The sequence below is a fragment of the Mustela lutreola genome, chromosome 17 (genome assembly GCF_030435805.1).
Source record: "Mustela lutreola isolate mMusLut2 chromosome 17, mMusLut2.pri, whole genome shotgun sequence".
Taxonomy (NCBI): domain Eukaryota; kingdom Metazoa; phylum Chordata; class Mammalia; order Carnivora; family Mustelidae; genus Mustela; species Mustela lutreola.
In genome coordinates this window covers 35416352-35432475 of record NC_081306.1, presented here as the reverse complement: position 1 = coordinate 35432475, position 16124 = coordinate 35416352, and the positions used below count along the sequence as shown (strand labels likewise).

General features: G+C 56.7%; 1 protein-coding gene across 3 annotated transcripts in view; it reads left to right on the top strand.

Annotated features, from left to right (window-relative positions):
• Positions 1-16124, top strand: part of MAD1L1 (mitotic arrest deficient 1 like 1) — a 311419-nt gene that overhangs the window by 48686 nt on the left and 246609 nt on the right. For all 3 annotated transcript variants that reach the window (XM_059155782.1, XM_059155781.1, XM_059155783.1), the window contains exon 10: positions 11466-11552. In XM_059155782.1, the coding sequence (XP_059011765.1) occupies positions 11466-11552 (87 nt within the window). The remainder of the gene's footprint in view (positions 1-11465; positions 11553-16124) is intronic.

Sequence of the window (16124 nt, the reverse complement as noted above, 5' to 3'; positions counted from 1 at the left end):
AGGCTTCATCTGGAACCCGTTTTCTCACGGAGCTTTCTGCGAGCCCCTCTGCACCCCAAACTCACCTGCTCCCCACTGTGGCTCCCAGACCAGCTGCTCATTGCTCCGTGTTCTTGTGCTGTGATGGTCTGTCCTGTCACGGGGCGTGGTGCCCAGCCCCTGCTGAGCATAGGTGGGTGCCTGCGGTGGGGACCTCTGTGTGTTTTTGGCTCTGTGGGTCAGGAGAAGACATTTTTTCTAGGTAAATAACAATTCATGTCCATATATTTGTTTTTCTTGACAACAAAGTAGAATAAGATGGCTGTAGAACTTTGTTCTTAATCATGTTTCATGAGTAACATCCTTTACCAAGTGGTGGAATGCATATAGATAGAAACTGGTTCCTCAAGGGAGTCCTGTCCATCTTCCTAGATTTTCAGTGTCGTTGTATAGACCTGGTAGCCCTGCGTGTGGGTGACAGCCTTCCTTTCATGTCCCGTGTCCTTGTGCTGGATGACAGCACACCCTTCATGGCACCTGATCCGTGGCTGCCCAGCTATCTTGGGTGGGGCTGCTGTCATTTCCCTGCAGGTGAGGATTTGGGCTGATTCTTTGTCTTGTTGTAAACAGCAGGATAAACTTGTGTACCCCCCTCTCTCTAAAATGAATGGACATCAAGACCTTTGTGCTCCTCCTGCTCAGTCCTCCAGTGGCTTGTGATCACACTGAGAATAAAACTCAGAGTGTTGAGCACAGCTATGGGGCCGCTCGCCTGGGCCCTGGGCCCTCAGGACCCGGGGTCTGTCCGGACTCTCCCAGAACTCCCCTCCTGTGTTTGTGCCTCAGGCACCCAGCACTCAGTGCACCCTTGCTCTGGGGACCTGGCCTCACTGGGCTTGTTCTCCACCTTGTTGCTGTCATCACAGCGAGCAGATCCTCGGGCCACTTTTGTTTTGCAAACAGAATCCTAGATTAGGAGAGTAGGTCCTGTTCTCCTGGTCCCTTCCTCACCTGAGCATAGATAGACCCATGTTCAGAAAGGTAGAGTAACCTGCCTGGGGCTCTGCAGCCATCTGGGGGTCCCTCCTGGGACCACTGCCTGGGCCTGGGCCTCTAGCAGGTCTGCTGCTTCTTCATGGTTCTGAGCCCTTTCCTCCTGTGTGGCTTGGCAGGTTCAGAGCATCTTCGCCGTGTGGGCTCTCGTTTTGGGAGTGTCCTCTCTTCCTGCATTGCCTTTGATTGTCGCAGGCGGCAGACCTGGTCTTTAACTCTCCCTTCTTTGCTCTGCTAGCCGCTGTCTCTCTGCTGAAAGAAATCCCCACGGGCAGGCTGCGTGGGCCGGGGTGGGGGTGGGGTACTGAATTTATTGTTCGGGGTTTTGTAATTCTTGAACAGGAGGGGTCGCGACCAGGAGTGGACAGTTGGAGGCGGCGGTCTAGCATGTCTGAGTCATGGCGTGGGTGAACTGGCGGGGAGGTGGGCGTGATGTCCCCTTCCTCTCACACGCCTCTACCTTCCTGCTGCATCGTTCACCTTCTTCCCTGTGGGGCTGGGGTACCCGGCCTGTGGCAGCATATCTGGCCTTGTGAGCTGTGATTCCTCCCCTGACACCAGCCCAGTCCCCACCACCCCTGGCCTTCCTGGTGTCGGGAGAAGTGTTCCCCGAAGCCACTACTCGGGTGTGCACGATGACGGCTGTCCTCTCAGCCTGCGAAACTGCCTGCGGGGCTCACGTTTGCGGAGGGATGTGTCCTTCTGTGTCCAGCTATGCCTGAGCCCCCTGCTTGCTGCCCTGTTCGAGTTCCTGGCAAAAGTGGGCTTTGGGGCCACTATGTAGCTGCCTTTTTGAATGTTTAAAGTGTTCAAGAGATCAACTTTTCCAGAGATTGAGGGAGCAGGGAGAGAAAATTGTGGCGTTTGTTTGAAAGGTTCTGAGAGCTTTTTTTAGCTCAGACAGTTCAAAGAGCGCCTCTTGTTAGTCAGAGGAATATTCTAGCATCCCTGGGGTGGTCACACCGGCTTAATTGGGACCCAGGCTGCTTTGAAGTCCTTTTAATCCTGCCTGAGCTGGGGGAAGGAATTTGAAGGCAGCAACTGTAAGTCTGAAATTTCTTCATTTTATTTACATGTGTCTGGGGACTTGTGTAAGTCGTTTCCCTGAAGCGGTTAAGCCGGGTTGCTGGCCGATGGACGGCAGCATCTGGGGCCTCGCCGGGCGCGGTCAGGTGGCTGCTGCTGACCGTGGCCGGGAGTTTGCTGTCCTTGCAGCTGTCCTCGTAGATGGTCTCCATGTGGGGGAGTCTGTAGTTGTGCCAAAGTCACGTAAGGAGGGGTCTCTCCACCCCGACAGTCCTGACCTCACTAACCGAGTGTCCTGCTGCAGGCCTCGGAGGGGAGGTCGGACTGCAGCTGCTGGAATTCCAGCCACGGGTTCGTTCCTGTGGAGGGACCTGAGGGCACGCGTGCCACCAGCGAGCCACGGCCTGTCATGGTGCGTCCTGACCTCCTCGATGTTCCCCCCGCTCCTTGTTCCTTCCCTTCCTGCCACCACCCACAGAGTGGCTGTATGGACTCCGATTCTGTCCTTTGGCTCCCGTCTGTCTCTGAAACACAGTGAGTGCTCAGTATGCTGGCTTGTTTGCATTTTGTAAACATTTGAAATGTTTTATACGTGGAAAAGCATGTCTTTAAGGAACATGCATGTTCCTCTGTCTCTCTACCCCCAAGTCACGAAGAACAGTGGCTCCTCCAAAGCCTAGTGGGAACCCCGTCCTTCTGGAGCTGGCTGGCCTCTGCGAACCTGGCCCAGGCAGGGTACTCTCTGGGCTTGAGAAGCTCCTGTCTCTGCTGGTGCACGCATGACCCTGATTCCTTCGTTCAGTGTCATGGGGGCTCGTAACCTATAAATGTGTGAGGGAAGCCGTGTTTCCATGAAAACACTGTTGAATGCTTCGGAAAGCCTCACAGGACTGTTAGCTCATGGCTGCTGAACACAGCGCCTGGCTGGGAGATAGACCGGGGGGTGGGGGTGGGGGGTTGGAAGATTCAGGAAGGTTGCAGGTGTCCATGTTCAGGAAACAGCCGAAATAGTGGATGGTGGTTCATGGTGTCTGTAAAAATGTTAGGTGGAACTCAAGTTTGAAAACCCACATTTGGAGAAGTCTGCATCTTGGTGGGTGGGGGCTTGTGCATTTGTACCATTTACCAGGTTTGTGACGCCTGTGTGTAAAGTCACCAGTCCTGGTGACTTTATGTAGGAAGCCTCCTGCTGGTACGTGTCTGGCTTTCTGGTACATGTAGCCGAACACTGTTGGTGGATAGCCTGCAATTGTTCCATTATAAATGGCCATGACTAGACTTTCATGCATTAACTTATTATGGGATAGATCTAACTCTGCAATGTAAATTTACAGCGCTAAGCTTCACAGTTGTTTTTTAAATAGTGTAATGCTTTCCAGTTTTCATCCTGTCCTACAGAAGCTGCTGTTTTTGTCTCATTTGTCCTTCTAGACATTTCTTATGCATCTATAAACCAGCTCAGCCATGCTTGCTTATACCCTGTCTCTTTCATACAAAACGTGGCCTAGCGCTCTAGTTCTGCTCCATTTTTTTTTCTCTAGCAGAACACTTTTGAGACCTTCTCACATATAAAAAGATTCTTCTTTTCTCTTTTAAACAGATTTCATTGTAGGGGTGCACTGTGATTTATTCAACCAGCAATTCTAAACTTCTGCTCTGCTGGTCTGAATTCCAGCTCTGGTTGGATTCAGTTTTGTTAGTTACTGTTCTGCAAAGATAATATGTGTTTTTACTTATTCAACTAATATTTATGGCCAGCCTACTGCCCTGGGCCCAGTGCTGTTGGAGGTTCACGGACAGTGTAAGAAACGAAACAAAACAGCAGTGTTTGTCTGGAGCCTGAATTCTAGTTGAAGCAGAACAAGTAAACAAGTGGGGGCTCTGTGAAGGGGCGGGCATGAGGCAGGGGGACAGAAGTTGGGGGCCGTGGCTATGGGCTCCAGCAGGTTGGTGGGGGCGGGCCCAAAGGAAACCTTGGGGATGTTTGAGCAGGGACCTGAGAGAGCCAAGGGATGTGCTCTGCAGGCACCTGGGGGAGAAGGCTTCCAGAAGAGGGGTGCACAGAGGCCCTGGGGTGGCCCCATGGGAGGCCGGGCCGTGCTGGCTCCATGGGCTCCGTGGGCAACTTTGGCGCTGCCCTGGCATTGTGGAGGGCATGCGCTGCTCAGTTGGATGCGAGGTGTGAGGCCTCACTTAGATTTTAAGTGCTCGCTGTGGTTGCTGGCTTACAAGCTGATGCTTGGAGGCAAGGATGAGATGCAGGAGATGGGCCCCCAGGCCCCCAGATGGTCACAGGAGAGCCAGGATGGGTGGAGAGGAGTGGGGTGGGAGGAGCTGGAAGGGCTCTCTAGCCAGGAGCTGTCCAGGACGCAGGTGGGCAATCCTGGAACTCAGGACCCCGAGTCTCTTGTTGGGGGTTCAGCCCAGGGTGAGGGGGTGGGGAGCACGAGGTGGGTTAGGGGCGGGTGAGAGGCACCCGGCAGGAAGATGCCAGTGAAGGGACTGGAGAAGGAGTGGAGCTGTCCTGGGAGGATGGGCAGAGCCGAGGGGGGTGGGTGTGGTGGTTCGCAGCCAGTCCCTGCCTGGGGGGGAGGGAGAGCACAGGTGGGGCTGACTCGGGCATGGGGAGCGAGGCTACTGTGCAGAGGTGCTCCAGTGGAGAGGGGGGCTGAGGCTCTGTCAAGCAGGGGTAGGCTGTGCAGACCCTTCCGGAGTGTTCCCCGTGGGCAGTGGGGGCCTAAGGGAGGGTTGTCCACGGGCAGTAGCTTGTCAGGCAGGCAGTGTGATGGTGGGGAGAGAGGCCTTTGTTTCTGAGTGAGAGCATCATGAATTGATTGTGGGGGATGGCTGCAGTGGGATAGGGGCCTGTGGGTGTATGCTGAGACCCTGTCTCTTAACTGGCCTGCACCTCTCTGTGGGGAAAGAGCCACTTGTTCTCTTTATCTGGGAAGGCAGGCAGTTTTAGAAGATGTGTGGATGGCTGCTGTCTACGCTGGATGTCTGCTGTCTACCACTTGGCCAACGTGTCACGGAGTAGGGGGAGGAACAGATGACCTTTATGGGTGCCTGAGGTTTCAGGACCATCAGTGGTCACTTCCTCTGGAGGGTCTGATCTCCAGCTCTGTAGCCATAGGCCTGGGGGCAGCAGGGACAGCCACTGAGGGTGACCCCATCAGAACCTGGTCCACGTCCAGGTCACAGGGAATTCATCCTTTTCTTTGGGAAAACAGTCGCTGCTTTTCCCATCCTGAGACAGCAGGTTTTATCTTAAGTCAGCGCTTGGTGACATAGTCCCCCCCTCTCTCCCCCATCCCAGCCCCATGTCCTCCCACAGCTGTGTCCTGTCATCAAGAAATATCTGATTTAATGGGACATCCCATTGCCCCTGTGGCTTTGCAGTCATGAATGTCTGTCTTCCTTTTGGGTTTAAGCCAAGTTTTGTGGTGCAGCGTTTTCTAATCCTGGTTCTGCCTACTTTCTGTGGCGGGGTTTGTCCCCCTATTTATAGGGTCCTATGCCTGGCTGAAGCCACTCCTGGGAGCCGGGGCCCGGTGGGCTTTTTCCTGGGCAGAGTGGTTTCCTGGGAAGTGAGCTTGAGCATTGTTTTAGAAATTGGAGTCCTCTGGGTCTCCCAAAATGGGGACTTCGGGCTCGGATGGGAGACCTGGCACCTGCTGGCATGAGCCTCAGGAAGAAGAGCTGCTGGGCGGACGGCCTTTCCTTGAGAGCCCCCCGCGGGGTGACCCTCCCCAGGCCCCCGCTGTGCTGTGCACAGCTGAGTTGGCGTCAGAATTCAGCTGCAGAGTGAACAAAAAGACGTCTTTCCTCTTGAAAGCCCACCAGTCAGAGTTAAAAGGCTTCACAGCTAAAGCCAGCGTTGTCAGCAGCAGCTGTCACAGCGTGGGCTGCCGTGGGGACTGTCACTCTCCTGTCATTTCCGAGTCCAGGATCCGGAGGCCCTCTGAAGGCCTTCCGCCTCATCGTGTGTGAAGTGCAGGTCTGGGGACAGATTGACGCTCCTGTCTGAGTGCTCCCGTGCTGTGTCTGGGCCGAGTGCGGCTGGCCGGGAGCACCGAGCCAGGCCCCAGAGCATTTGCTAAAACATCTCTGCACAGCTGTGGCTCTGCGACAGGCCAGGAGGTCTCTGGAGACTCGGCGCCCTGCCCGTTGGAGGTGCTTTGGCCCCTGTTCTGTGACTTGATGCCGGTGAAGGCTGCAGTTCAGTAATCCCTCCTGCTGGCCTAGCTCCCCGCTCCCTAGCTAGCCACTCACGGCGGGCGGCTGGCGCTGTGGGCATGGCTCTCCATCCCTGGCTCCCAGGGCTTCTCCTGCCTTGTCCCCAGCCATCGCCTCTTCAGGATGCCCTTCCCCCGTTGTCCCCCGCCCCGGGTCATGCTGTGTTGAGCTCTCCTAAGCAGCCCCAGGTGCTGTCAGCCTCTGGCTTCTGCTCTCCAGCTGCACGTTTCCAACGACTCTTTGCATGTAGTTAAGATACTGCATGGGGGGGTGTTTCAGGTTTTATTTGTATTCCGACACGTAGGTTATCATAGGTTAAAGATCCCTTTGACTGCCACTGCTGGTCTCCGCCCTGACCTGGAGGTGCCCCCGGCATCCATTTGGGGTGAATCTTTTCTGAGCGTGCTCTGTAAATACACACCTGTGTCATTGGCATGTTTTCTTTGAGCCTGGACTTGTGAAGTTGTTGGTGCAGTTTTAGGGACGCTGCCCCCGAGCTCTTTCCCTGAGCACCTGCTGGACACACCTGGTCCTTTGGGAGGAGGAGGGAGTGCTTCTGGAGGAAGGGCTGGGCGGCTGCCTGCAGGCCAGGGGGTCCTGAAACAGTTGTCCATGTTCCCATCCTATGGGCCCCCCCAACAGTGCTGCCTGCACACCCCCCTTTCCCTGAGACATACCAGGCATCTCGGCCCTGCCTTCTGGGGTCTTCATCTTTTGTCCTCTGTGCTCTGTGTCCAGACCTGTGTAAGTTGGAGAGCACGGGCGGAGAAACATATACAGACATGACATGTGACATTGTGTACACATGCCGGTCTGCCTCCTTTGCCACCATTGGTCTGGCCACAGGGAAGGGTGGCCTGGGCCTCCAGAACGGCGGGTCTCCCTCGGGCCCGCATGCGCTGTGCAGAGTGTGCCTGGGGGCCCTGACCTGTGTTATGAACCTGGGGAGGCCTGAGTGGCTTCCCATGCCTAGCCCAGCCTTAGTGAGCTGCCGGGATGCCAGCATGAGAGTGTAGGTCCTGGCATCCTATGGAAGGGCGGAAGGCCCATGGGCTCGGCCCATGAGCTGCTCTGTGAGCCCCCTCGCCAGATGTGCAGTCTTCTCGGCTTAGCCCCAGTCACTGTGGTCCCCAGGTTCCACCGGTTGAAAGTACAGTTTAGGAAAAAACTTCAGGAAACTTTAGGAAAAAACTTTAGGAAAAAATTCTATAATTTGTGATGTTCTCATCAGAAATTATAGAAACTCTGGAGGGTGCCCTGCCTCTGTGATGGGGGCCTGGCTCTTCCCACGTGTGTTCTCCCTGCTGTCCACACAGGCGCATTGCTGGTCTAGTCCATCTGGCTTTTGGCTTTTGCTCTTCTCAGTGTGTGTATTTTTGTAATGAGAAGACCCACACATGTTGGCATTTCAAAATGCTGCTCCCGTCACCTCCCCTTCCTGTTCTCACGTGAGTAGCTCATGGTGTGAAAGTAGCCTGAGTGTGGACGACGGTGCAGGGGCCTGGCCGCCAGCCACCTGACATGGGATGCAGCTGTCTGCTTTGTCCTCTGTGCCTCTGTCACGAAGCATGGGTCGTGGAGGTCATGGCCTAGTCTTCTGGGATTCTTTTAGATTTGGACCAAATCCTGGAATCAAATATTTGTATGTCAAATTGACAGAAAACCTGAGAGAGTGTTTTCTTTTCTTTCTTTCTTTCTTTCTTTTTTTTTTTTTTTAAAGATTTTATTTATTCATTCATGAGAGACACCGAGAGAGAGAGAGGCAGAGGGAGAAGTAGGATCCCAGCTGAGCAGGGAGCCTGATGAGGGCCTCTATTCCAGGACCCTGGGATCATGACCTGAGCTGAGGGCAGATGCTTCACTGACTGAGCCCCCCCAGGTGCCCCAAATCCCACACACTTTAACATATTGATTCCTTATTTCGAGTTGGACCTGGTATTCCTCATTTATGCAGTGAGATGTCACCCGTCACTGTCACTTGTGTCTTGTTTCCCCCGCAGTGTTATGTGAGTTGGCTTGTATACCTTACAAAAACCATTGCAAAGGCTCCCGTGTCCTCTTGCACCCACATGGCTAGAGAGTGTGCAAGGCTTGTTGGGTGACTGTGCTATGCTATGTCTGGTTCCTCGGGTTTGGGGCTCTGCTCAGAGGAGCCCTGTTGAGCCGCGAGTCAGCTTGCAGTTGTCTGGACGGTGACTGAACCCTGGCTGACTCTTTCCTTGAAAGAAGGTCCCCCTGTTCTCCATCTCTGCGGGGAGAATGTGCCGGCATTGGGAGACCCCTGAGTATTGCCTGCTGGTTTTCTGTGCTTTGGGTTGTTAGAGGAAAGCGGGGCCCGGTGCTTGCAGGGGTGACTGGTCAGGACAGTCTGGTTGCAGACCAGAGTCTGGATGCAGCCAGAGGCAGAGCCGCAGGTGTCGGCCCCGCAGGCGACCGAGGAAAGGGCTGCATGGTGGCCGTGAGCCCTCCAGCAGCTGCAGGCCAGCTGATGCGTGGGCATCATGCCATGCAGTCTTGTCTTCTGGAATTGGGCGTGTGAGGGAAGCAGTCCCTGCAGCCCACATCCTTGTGCCGCGAGGAGGGGGTGGCTCATTTGAATGGTGGCACCTGGAATTCGGGGGCTGGGACCCGGGCCAAGGACCAGCCTGCTGGGGGGTCTGCCACAGGTGTGCCGTCCAGATCTGCATGGCTGGGTGTCGTGGTTTGTGTGGGGATGCTCTGGGAGGGGCAGCGCAAACTCAGGCCACCTAGACTGTGGATGTCCCGCTCCTCGGGCAAGTGGACCAGGTGTGCGTGGCTGGTGTGCTCTTTGGGGGACGGAGTGCTCTCTGGGGGACGGAGGGACGTTGGCTTGCCGCTCCATTCACTTGAATGTGGAGCCAGGCCCCTCGATGGCTGCCCAGCAGTCCCGCAATACTTGGGCATCTGAGGGCCTCTGTGTGAGCATTGGTTGAGAGAGCAGAGACCCAGGACGCTGGGGTGTGTGTGTGTTTGTGCTTGTGCGGGGGCAGCCTCATGTGCACTGGCCTGGGTGGGAGCCCCAGGGGCCGCTGGTGCCCTGCCTGCAGTGGGGTGGAGTGTTTCACAGTGCGTGTTCGGTTCACTTTTCTCCTGATTGGAACCGTTTCAATTTTCCCTCTTTATGAAATTGTGTCATTTCAAAATATGTTCAAAGGAGATAAGAGAGCCTGGGTGGAGGTTGAGTCTGGTTGTCCACTGTGTCTAACTCCTGGCTTTGGGGCCAGATCTGGACCTCAGGACACCAAGCTTGTTTCACGTGCTCCTGACTCTGCCGTTTGGCCTCTGGGTTTCTGGAAGGCGTCCACCTGGAGGGAGCTGCAGGTGACCCGTCCTTGGTCACCAAAAACCCCTAGAGACTTCGTGGTCATCTGCTACTGGGTCCTGTCCATGGGCCCTTCCCAGCACTCGGGCTTGAGCAGCTGTCTCAGGCAGAAGACGCAGTGCCCATCTGCATCCCCACGAAGCGAGGGCAGGGCCAGGGGCAGTGCCCACATGGAGGCGCATGCTGGCTTGTTGGCGTGTTCTCATTAGACTCATCCCACGGACTTGGTAACCGTTCATGTACCCCTGGACTGGGTGACACAGGGAAACAACAGCTTGACTATCTCTAGAATGTTTCAGAAAAAAATACCTCTTGGCTTGAAAAGATGTATTTTTATGTCTGTATTTTTAACTCCCCGAGGTTGGGAAACTTGAGGAAGCTCCAAGAAGAATGGGAGCTGGCGTTCAAGGCTGGCTCAAGCCCTCACCGTGCTGGATTTCAGTCTTGCCCAAGGTCCTTCCAGATGATCACGTGGTCTGGGGAGGAGCGCGGGGAGAAATTGCTCCTTTGCCCCATGGTTCCTTCAGGCCCAGTGAGGGGCTGTTTCTCAGGTGGCCAGGAGGGGAGTCCGTGAGGGCATCTGCGAGGGAGAGAGCCAGGGAACACCTGCAGAAAGGGTGCGGACTGCAGATGTCCAGGTGTGTGACCAGTCGGGCCATACGGGTGTCATGGACTGCGGACGGGTCACAGGTCCGTGAGCTCCTGTTCTAGGGACGGCAGACACTGAGAGACCCTGTGGCGAATGCCGAGTGGGGCAGGCAGGATGGGGAGCAGCCTGGGGGTGTGATGGGAGGGTCCCTGTTCCAGGGAGTGCTGATTGTCCTGAGACCTCTTGAGGACAGAGCACTGCGAGCACAGGGTGAACTGCCGTAGAGTTTGGTAACACTGGGGTGACATGTCCATATCCAGAGGCAAGGCTGTGGGAGGTAGACCCCTGGGGCCTAGTCCTACGGTGGATGCTTGTGGGAGCCGGGCCCTGTGGTGACCTTGGAGGCCAGGGAGAGAGCCTTTGGATCCTTTAGTGACCAGTAGCCACTCCTGTGGTTTGTCACAGCCCCCGTGGCTCCTTCAGTGGCAGAGGAGTCTGTGGCGCCTCCCACCCATGGCCCCAGGCTTGGTTCTTAGGCCCAGAGCTCAGCTGCCACTCACGGGCCAGGGAGCCCCTTAGCTTGCTTGCCATGCGCTGTGTGGGGACCACGCCCGCCGTGCTGGTTGTCATCATAGTCTATCGCAGGTGTTCTGCTGCATGCTGGCGTCCGGTTCAGAAGGGTTCGGTGGCGGCCCAGTGCTGCTCAGAGAGGAGTGCGCCGCGAGCCACTCCTGATACCTGGAGGCTCTGTTTCCTCCTCTGTGAGGTGGCGACAGGGCAGTGGGGCTGCTCTGGATGGGAGCTGAGATGGGCAGCGTGGAGCAGCGTGGCCATGACGAGGCATCGTCTGTGGGGGCATCTGCTGTGGCCTATCTTCCCGTCGCTGGTTCCAGGGAGACGGGCACACGACCTATGCCGAGTAACCCCCAGCTCCCCTGCCCTTCTCTGCAGGGTGATGCTGGTGGCTCGCTGTTGACTGGTTCTTACAACTGAAGTGGAGTTGTGTCAAATAAGAATCATTTACCTGTTATTACATGGCCAGGGATGGGCTGCGGTTGGAACCCAGGTCATGGTGTGCGCACAGTGACGTGCCACACTGGCCTGGGAGCCACACACGGACACTACCCCTCCTGGGTCTGTGACTCCTCGGCTTCTGGCATGGTTTTGGCGGCTGTCCTGTGCAAAATGAGGTCCTCTCCAGGAGGTGGCTGACGCTACCATGTGTTCTCAATCCTGCAGAACCCCGGAAGACCTGTCCAGGTTTGTTGTTGAGCTGCAGCAGCGGGAGCTGGCCTTGCAGGACCGGAACAACACCATCACCACCAGGTAGGCCTGGCGGCCCGGGCGTGTGTGGGGTGGTGGAGCCCCCAGTGTGGGTGTCCCCTGGGTGTGGCTTAGCGGCTCCACCTCATTGCTCCCTTGGCCTTGGGCTGAGTGAGTGGGAGCTGGGTCTGTCTGAGGGGTGCAGGAGGCCTCACGTTTCTGCCACATGCCCGGCTGCCCCTGCCTTCCCGTGCCTGGGGGCCTTGGGAAGGATGTGTGCGGCATCGGGGAACCCTGGCTTTGTTGGGGTGTGAGCTCCAAGTGACCCCCTGATTGTGGGGAGCCTTGAGCCCAGGCGGGCAGTGCATGTGTGTTTGCATGCAGGTAGACCTGTGGGCTCAGGAAGGTCCCCAGAGAGGAACAGAGAGATGCCTTCGGTCGTGGGTAGAGGGAAGACCTTTGCCTGGGGCTGCATAGTGAGGAAGGAGTCCCCCTTTTTGGTGGGAGGCCTGGAGGCCAGCAGCTGTGTGACATTGTGCAGGCTCAGCATTAGGTTTTCCCTCCTAACCCTGTGAGGCCAGCACATGCTCCGTCATTACACTCCATCCTGACATGACCCCACGGGGAAGGGCTTGGTCACATAAGCTGCCCCACTCCATGCATCGATCTTAAGTCCTGGGTCCTCGGGCCGCCTGAGCTTTTGCCCTGGTTGACTCCAAACCCAGGGTTTCCTTCCACACCCCACCCGTTTGAGGGTTTGCTAGCATGACTCAGAATTCAGGAAAATGCTTTCTGTGCCATCACTGATTTATTGCAAAGGTTGCAGTCTGAGCAGCCAGATGGAAGAGGTGCCTGGGTGAGGGGTGGTGGGGGGGGGTGAGTGCTTCCCTATTATCTCTGGGTGCAGCCCTGTTCCCAGCACCTCGGTGTGTCCCCAGCTCGGCAGCTTTCTGAGCCCTGCGTGGGCTTGGCAGGGTGTGTGTGTGTGTGTGTGTGTGTGTGTGTGTGTGTGTGTCTGATGGTGTCTCCCTGCTTACGTCATGCTTATGTTATAGGCTGCTGGAGAGGAGCTCGGGCCCCACCCCCCAACCCCCACGGGGGTGATTGCTCAATCTGGCCCCTTCTGCAGCCCCCTTGTTAGCTCAGACGGGACAGTGGATGCAAGGGGCTTGTTAGGAGTCATGAGATGCCCTACCACTTCAGCAACCCTAGGGGTCTTAGGAGCTCATTGCCAGGAAAGGGGGCAGAGACCAGATGCTTCTCCGTCAGGCTGCCCCTGGCTTCTGCTGTGTGGTTGGCCTCCTTTCTCTGGGCTCAGGTGACCCATCCACAGGCCAAAGGAGAGGCCTCTTTCTCGGGTCTCCACTTTGGAACAAGGAGGCCTTTGGAACAAGGACCCCTGCTAGCAGATGCCCCTCCAGCCTCATGGGCCCAGGCACAGAACTGTTCCAGACTGGATGGGGTCCCTTGGTCTGCGGCTGGCCCACTTCCGTGGGGCTCTGTAGGGGCCTGACCGCTGAGTGGGGTCGGGTCCCCACGGGCGAGTGGGTCTGTGAGCAGCCGGCCTCAGCCTTGTGTGGACGCAGGGTCTTAAGGGCTCACTAGTAGCCAGAGGGAAGGATTTCTTATTTGGGGGGTTGATGTCACTTTGAAAATTGGCTTTTAGAAGCATCTGGTTGTGTTGGACATAATCATGTCAATTTAGCTTAAAAACCTCAAACGATAAAGATTGCCTTTTGCTTTCAAAGCTACTGTCAGATGAAACGGGTGTTAAGAGTGATTTGAAATTAAAGCTTTTACATTTTTCCAGACGATCTCCACTTTACTTTGCATTTGAAACAGAATGAACTGTTCAAGGAAAGAAAATTCGCCTTCGTTTTTCTCAGGCCAAACCCTGAGGTTTTGGGAAGGCTGGCTTTCGTGTACGGGGAGGTGGAGGCAAGAGCCGCTCCAGCCACAGGCCCCGACAGCCAGCTCACTTGCGGTAGTGAGCGCAGAGCTGACCTTCCCTTCTCCATTCTGGGAGTAGCCATCTCCTGTGGTGGTACCTTGTCCACCTCTCCAGACCCCTGACTCCCCTCTGGGAGCAAGCTCACATGTGACAGATGGCCAGGCAGGCCCCTGATGAGGTGGTAGGGACCCTGTGATGCGAGGCCCTTCCTGATCAGCACGGAGAGGACTTGTGTGTCGGGCGTCCTTCACACTGGCTGGCTGCCGGGCAGCTGCCGGGTCTGTGGGTTGTGGCCTTGTGTGGGGGGCTGGGAGCCCTGGTGAAGGCAGGACAGTCGACTTCATTCCCTGTTGACTGGGGGTGCCGGGGGCCCCTGGGCAGCCTTTGGAGGAGGCTGTTGCTTGGTGAAGGGGACTTGAATGAGTGGTGGGAGGGAGTCCTTGCTCATGTTGCCCGTCCCCCTCTCCGAGAGGTGGTGCCCTTGGCTGCGCGTCTTCCTGGCAGCCCACAGGTTGATGGCTTCCCTGTCATCCCCGAGGGGGACTTGAGATCGGCATATTGGTCATAATTCTTTGTGTGGCTCTTTCCTTGCTGTTTGTCTGCAGCATTTAGGCCATCCTCGCAAACCGTCTGGAGTGTGATTAGGCCTTGCCATCTTTGTCATCGTGTGTCTGTGTGAGTTATGGTGCTCTTGGGCTGTCCTGAGGCCAGCAAGGCCGGTGACGGCCACAGAAGATTCATGATGACTGAGGACCTGTTTTCTGTGCATCGGGGTGGAGTTCATGCTGCGCTAGGAGCTCCAGCAGGTCCCTGGCTCTAGCTCAGGCTGGCCGGCCACTGAGTTGCTGTGTGTCCTTGGACAGAGGAGTCAGCCTGTGCCTCCTGTCAGATGAGAAAGGTGATAACCGTCACGGGACTGTGGTGCGCTGAGGAAGAAGGCTCTGTCAGTGTCAGGTAGACCTGTGCCTGGTGGGGGACAGGGCACGAGCGGCCTCTGGGGTATTTGAGGACATGGTGACGTGAGTCGTCTCCTATACGTGCCCAGAGGAGGCCCAGAAGGGGGTGGACTTGGGGTTGGCATGCAGGACTAGTGACGTCAGGTGAGAGAATAAGCCTGGGGGCGGGTAACCGTGAAGCATGAAGACCGGCGTGACCTTGTCTGTGTTTCGATGGCGGGTGCACGGGAAATTGCCTTGGACCTGGTGTGTTGAGGAGCTCGTGGGGTCCGAGAGAGGTTGGAGAGGCCGTGGACAGTCAGAGACGTAGGCATGCTCAGTGTCTCCCGTGGACAACCCCGGGCTGCTGGGCGCCCAAGCAGTGCCGAGGTCCCGCTCGGCCCGGGGCTCCCACTCGGAACTCCGGCATCTGTTCTCACGAGGCCTGATCTCCCTGCGTGGGGCTCCTGCTCTGATACGTTCTGGTCTGCCGAGTTCCTTGTATGCCCTGCGCTTGTGCCGCAGGCTTTTTGGGGGCAGGGACGGCATGTTGTGTGCGACGGCGTCCCCGGGGACGCAGAGGACGTGGGTGAGGAGCTGCTCAGTGAGCGTGTGTCGGCTGAAGGAATGAACGAACAGCCCGACTGAAGAGGCACAGTGATGGACCACTGGCCGGGTGAACCCCGTGGGACTGTGCCTGGCGGTCGTGGGGCCCACCAGCTGGGCTCTGGGTGCCCCCTGCTGGGCTGGCTGGAGTACTTCCTGTCACTGGGAGGGCCCAGCTTTGCCTCGTGCCTCAGTGGTCCAGTTCCGGGACTCCCCGGGGCTCTGTGATCACCTGACTGGCCTTCATCAGGACCAGCCCCACAGCTGTTCCCCTCCCCAGACCTCACTCTGGTCTTAGCCACGACTGTCTCTGCAGGAGCATGTCCTGGGGCTTTCCAGGGGTGTGGACTGGGGCCCTGTTGGTCTGGCCAGCTCCCGGTGTTGCTCGGTGTAAACGGGCTTCAGTGGGTGGTACCGAGGCAGCCCATGTCTGAGGCCTTGTCTTCACACGTTCCTTGGTGGCAGTCTGTAGTGGTGCATCTGTTCCACAGACACCGGCACGTGCCTGTGAGCTCGGTGACTCCATCGACCGGGACCCTTTCCTCAGGCTGGGCTGGGCTCCGTCAGCTTGCGCTGGTCACAGCGCTCACATGGTGGGAGGCCCAGACTCCCTGCCGTGGGTGCATCGAGACCCGTGGTGCTGTCTCTCTGGGGCTGGGGGTGAGCTGACCCCCAGCACACACAAACAGTGTACAGCGTCGGGGGCTCCCATGTGGAGGGTGGAAGTGATGAGATTTTTGGAAGCTCCAACCTTTTCAGAGCCTGCGAATTAGTCATAGTGACATTCGTTCTTGTGCTATGTCCTGGGCCCTTGGGAATCTTCCTTGGGTGCTTGCTTCCATGCAGAGGTCAGAGCCCAGTCTTTTGCTGTAGACCATGCTGTCTGTCTGGGGCAGATAGCTATCAGTCTAGGGTAGATCGGCTGTCTGTCTGACTTAGGGTGGCCATTTGGGGTAGATTACACTGTCTGTCTGTCTGTCTGTCTGGTGTAGACCACACCATGTTGCGTAGACAGGCTGTCTCTCTGGCTTAGGCTGGCCATCTGACAGAACTTCCGGTGATGCTCTTCTCCTGTAGCTATGGAGCCCTTGCACTGTGGCTAGTGTGGGAGAAAAACCACATCTGTAATGTAACATTAAGTGG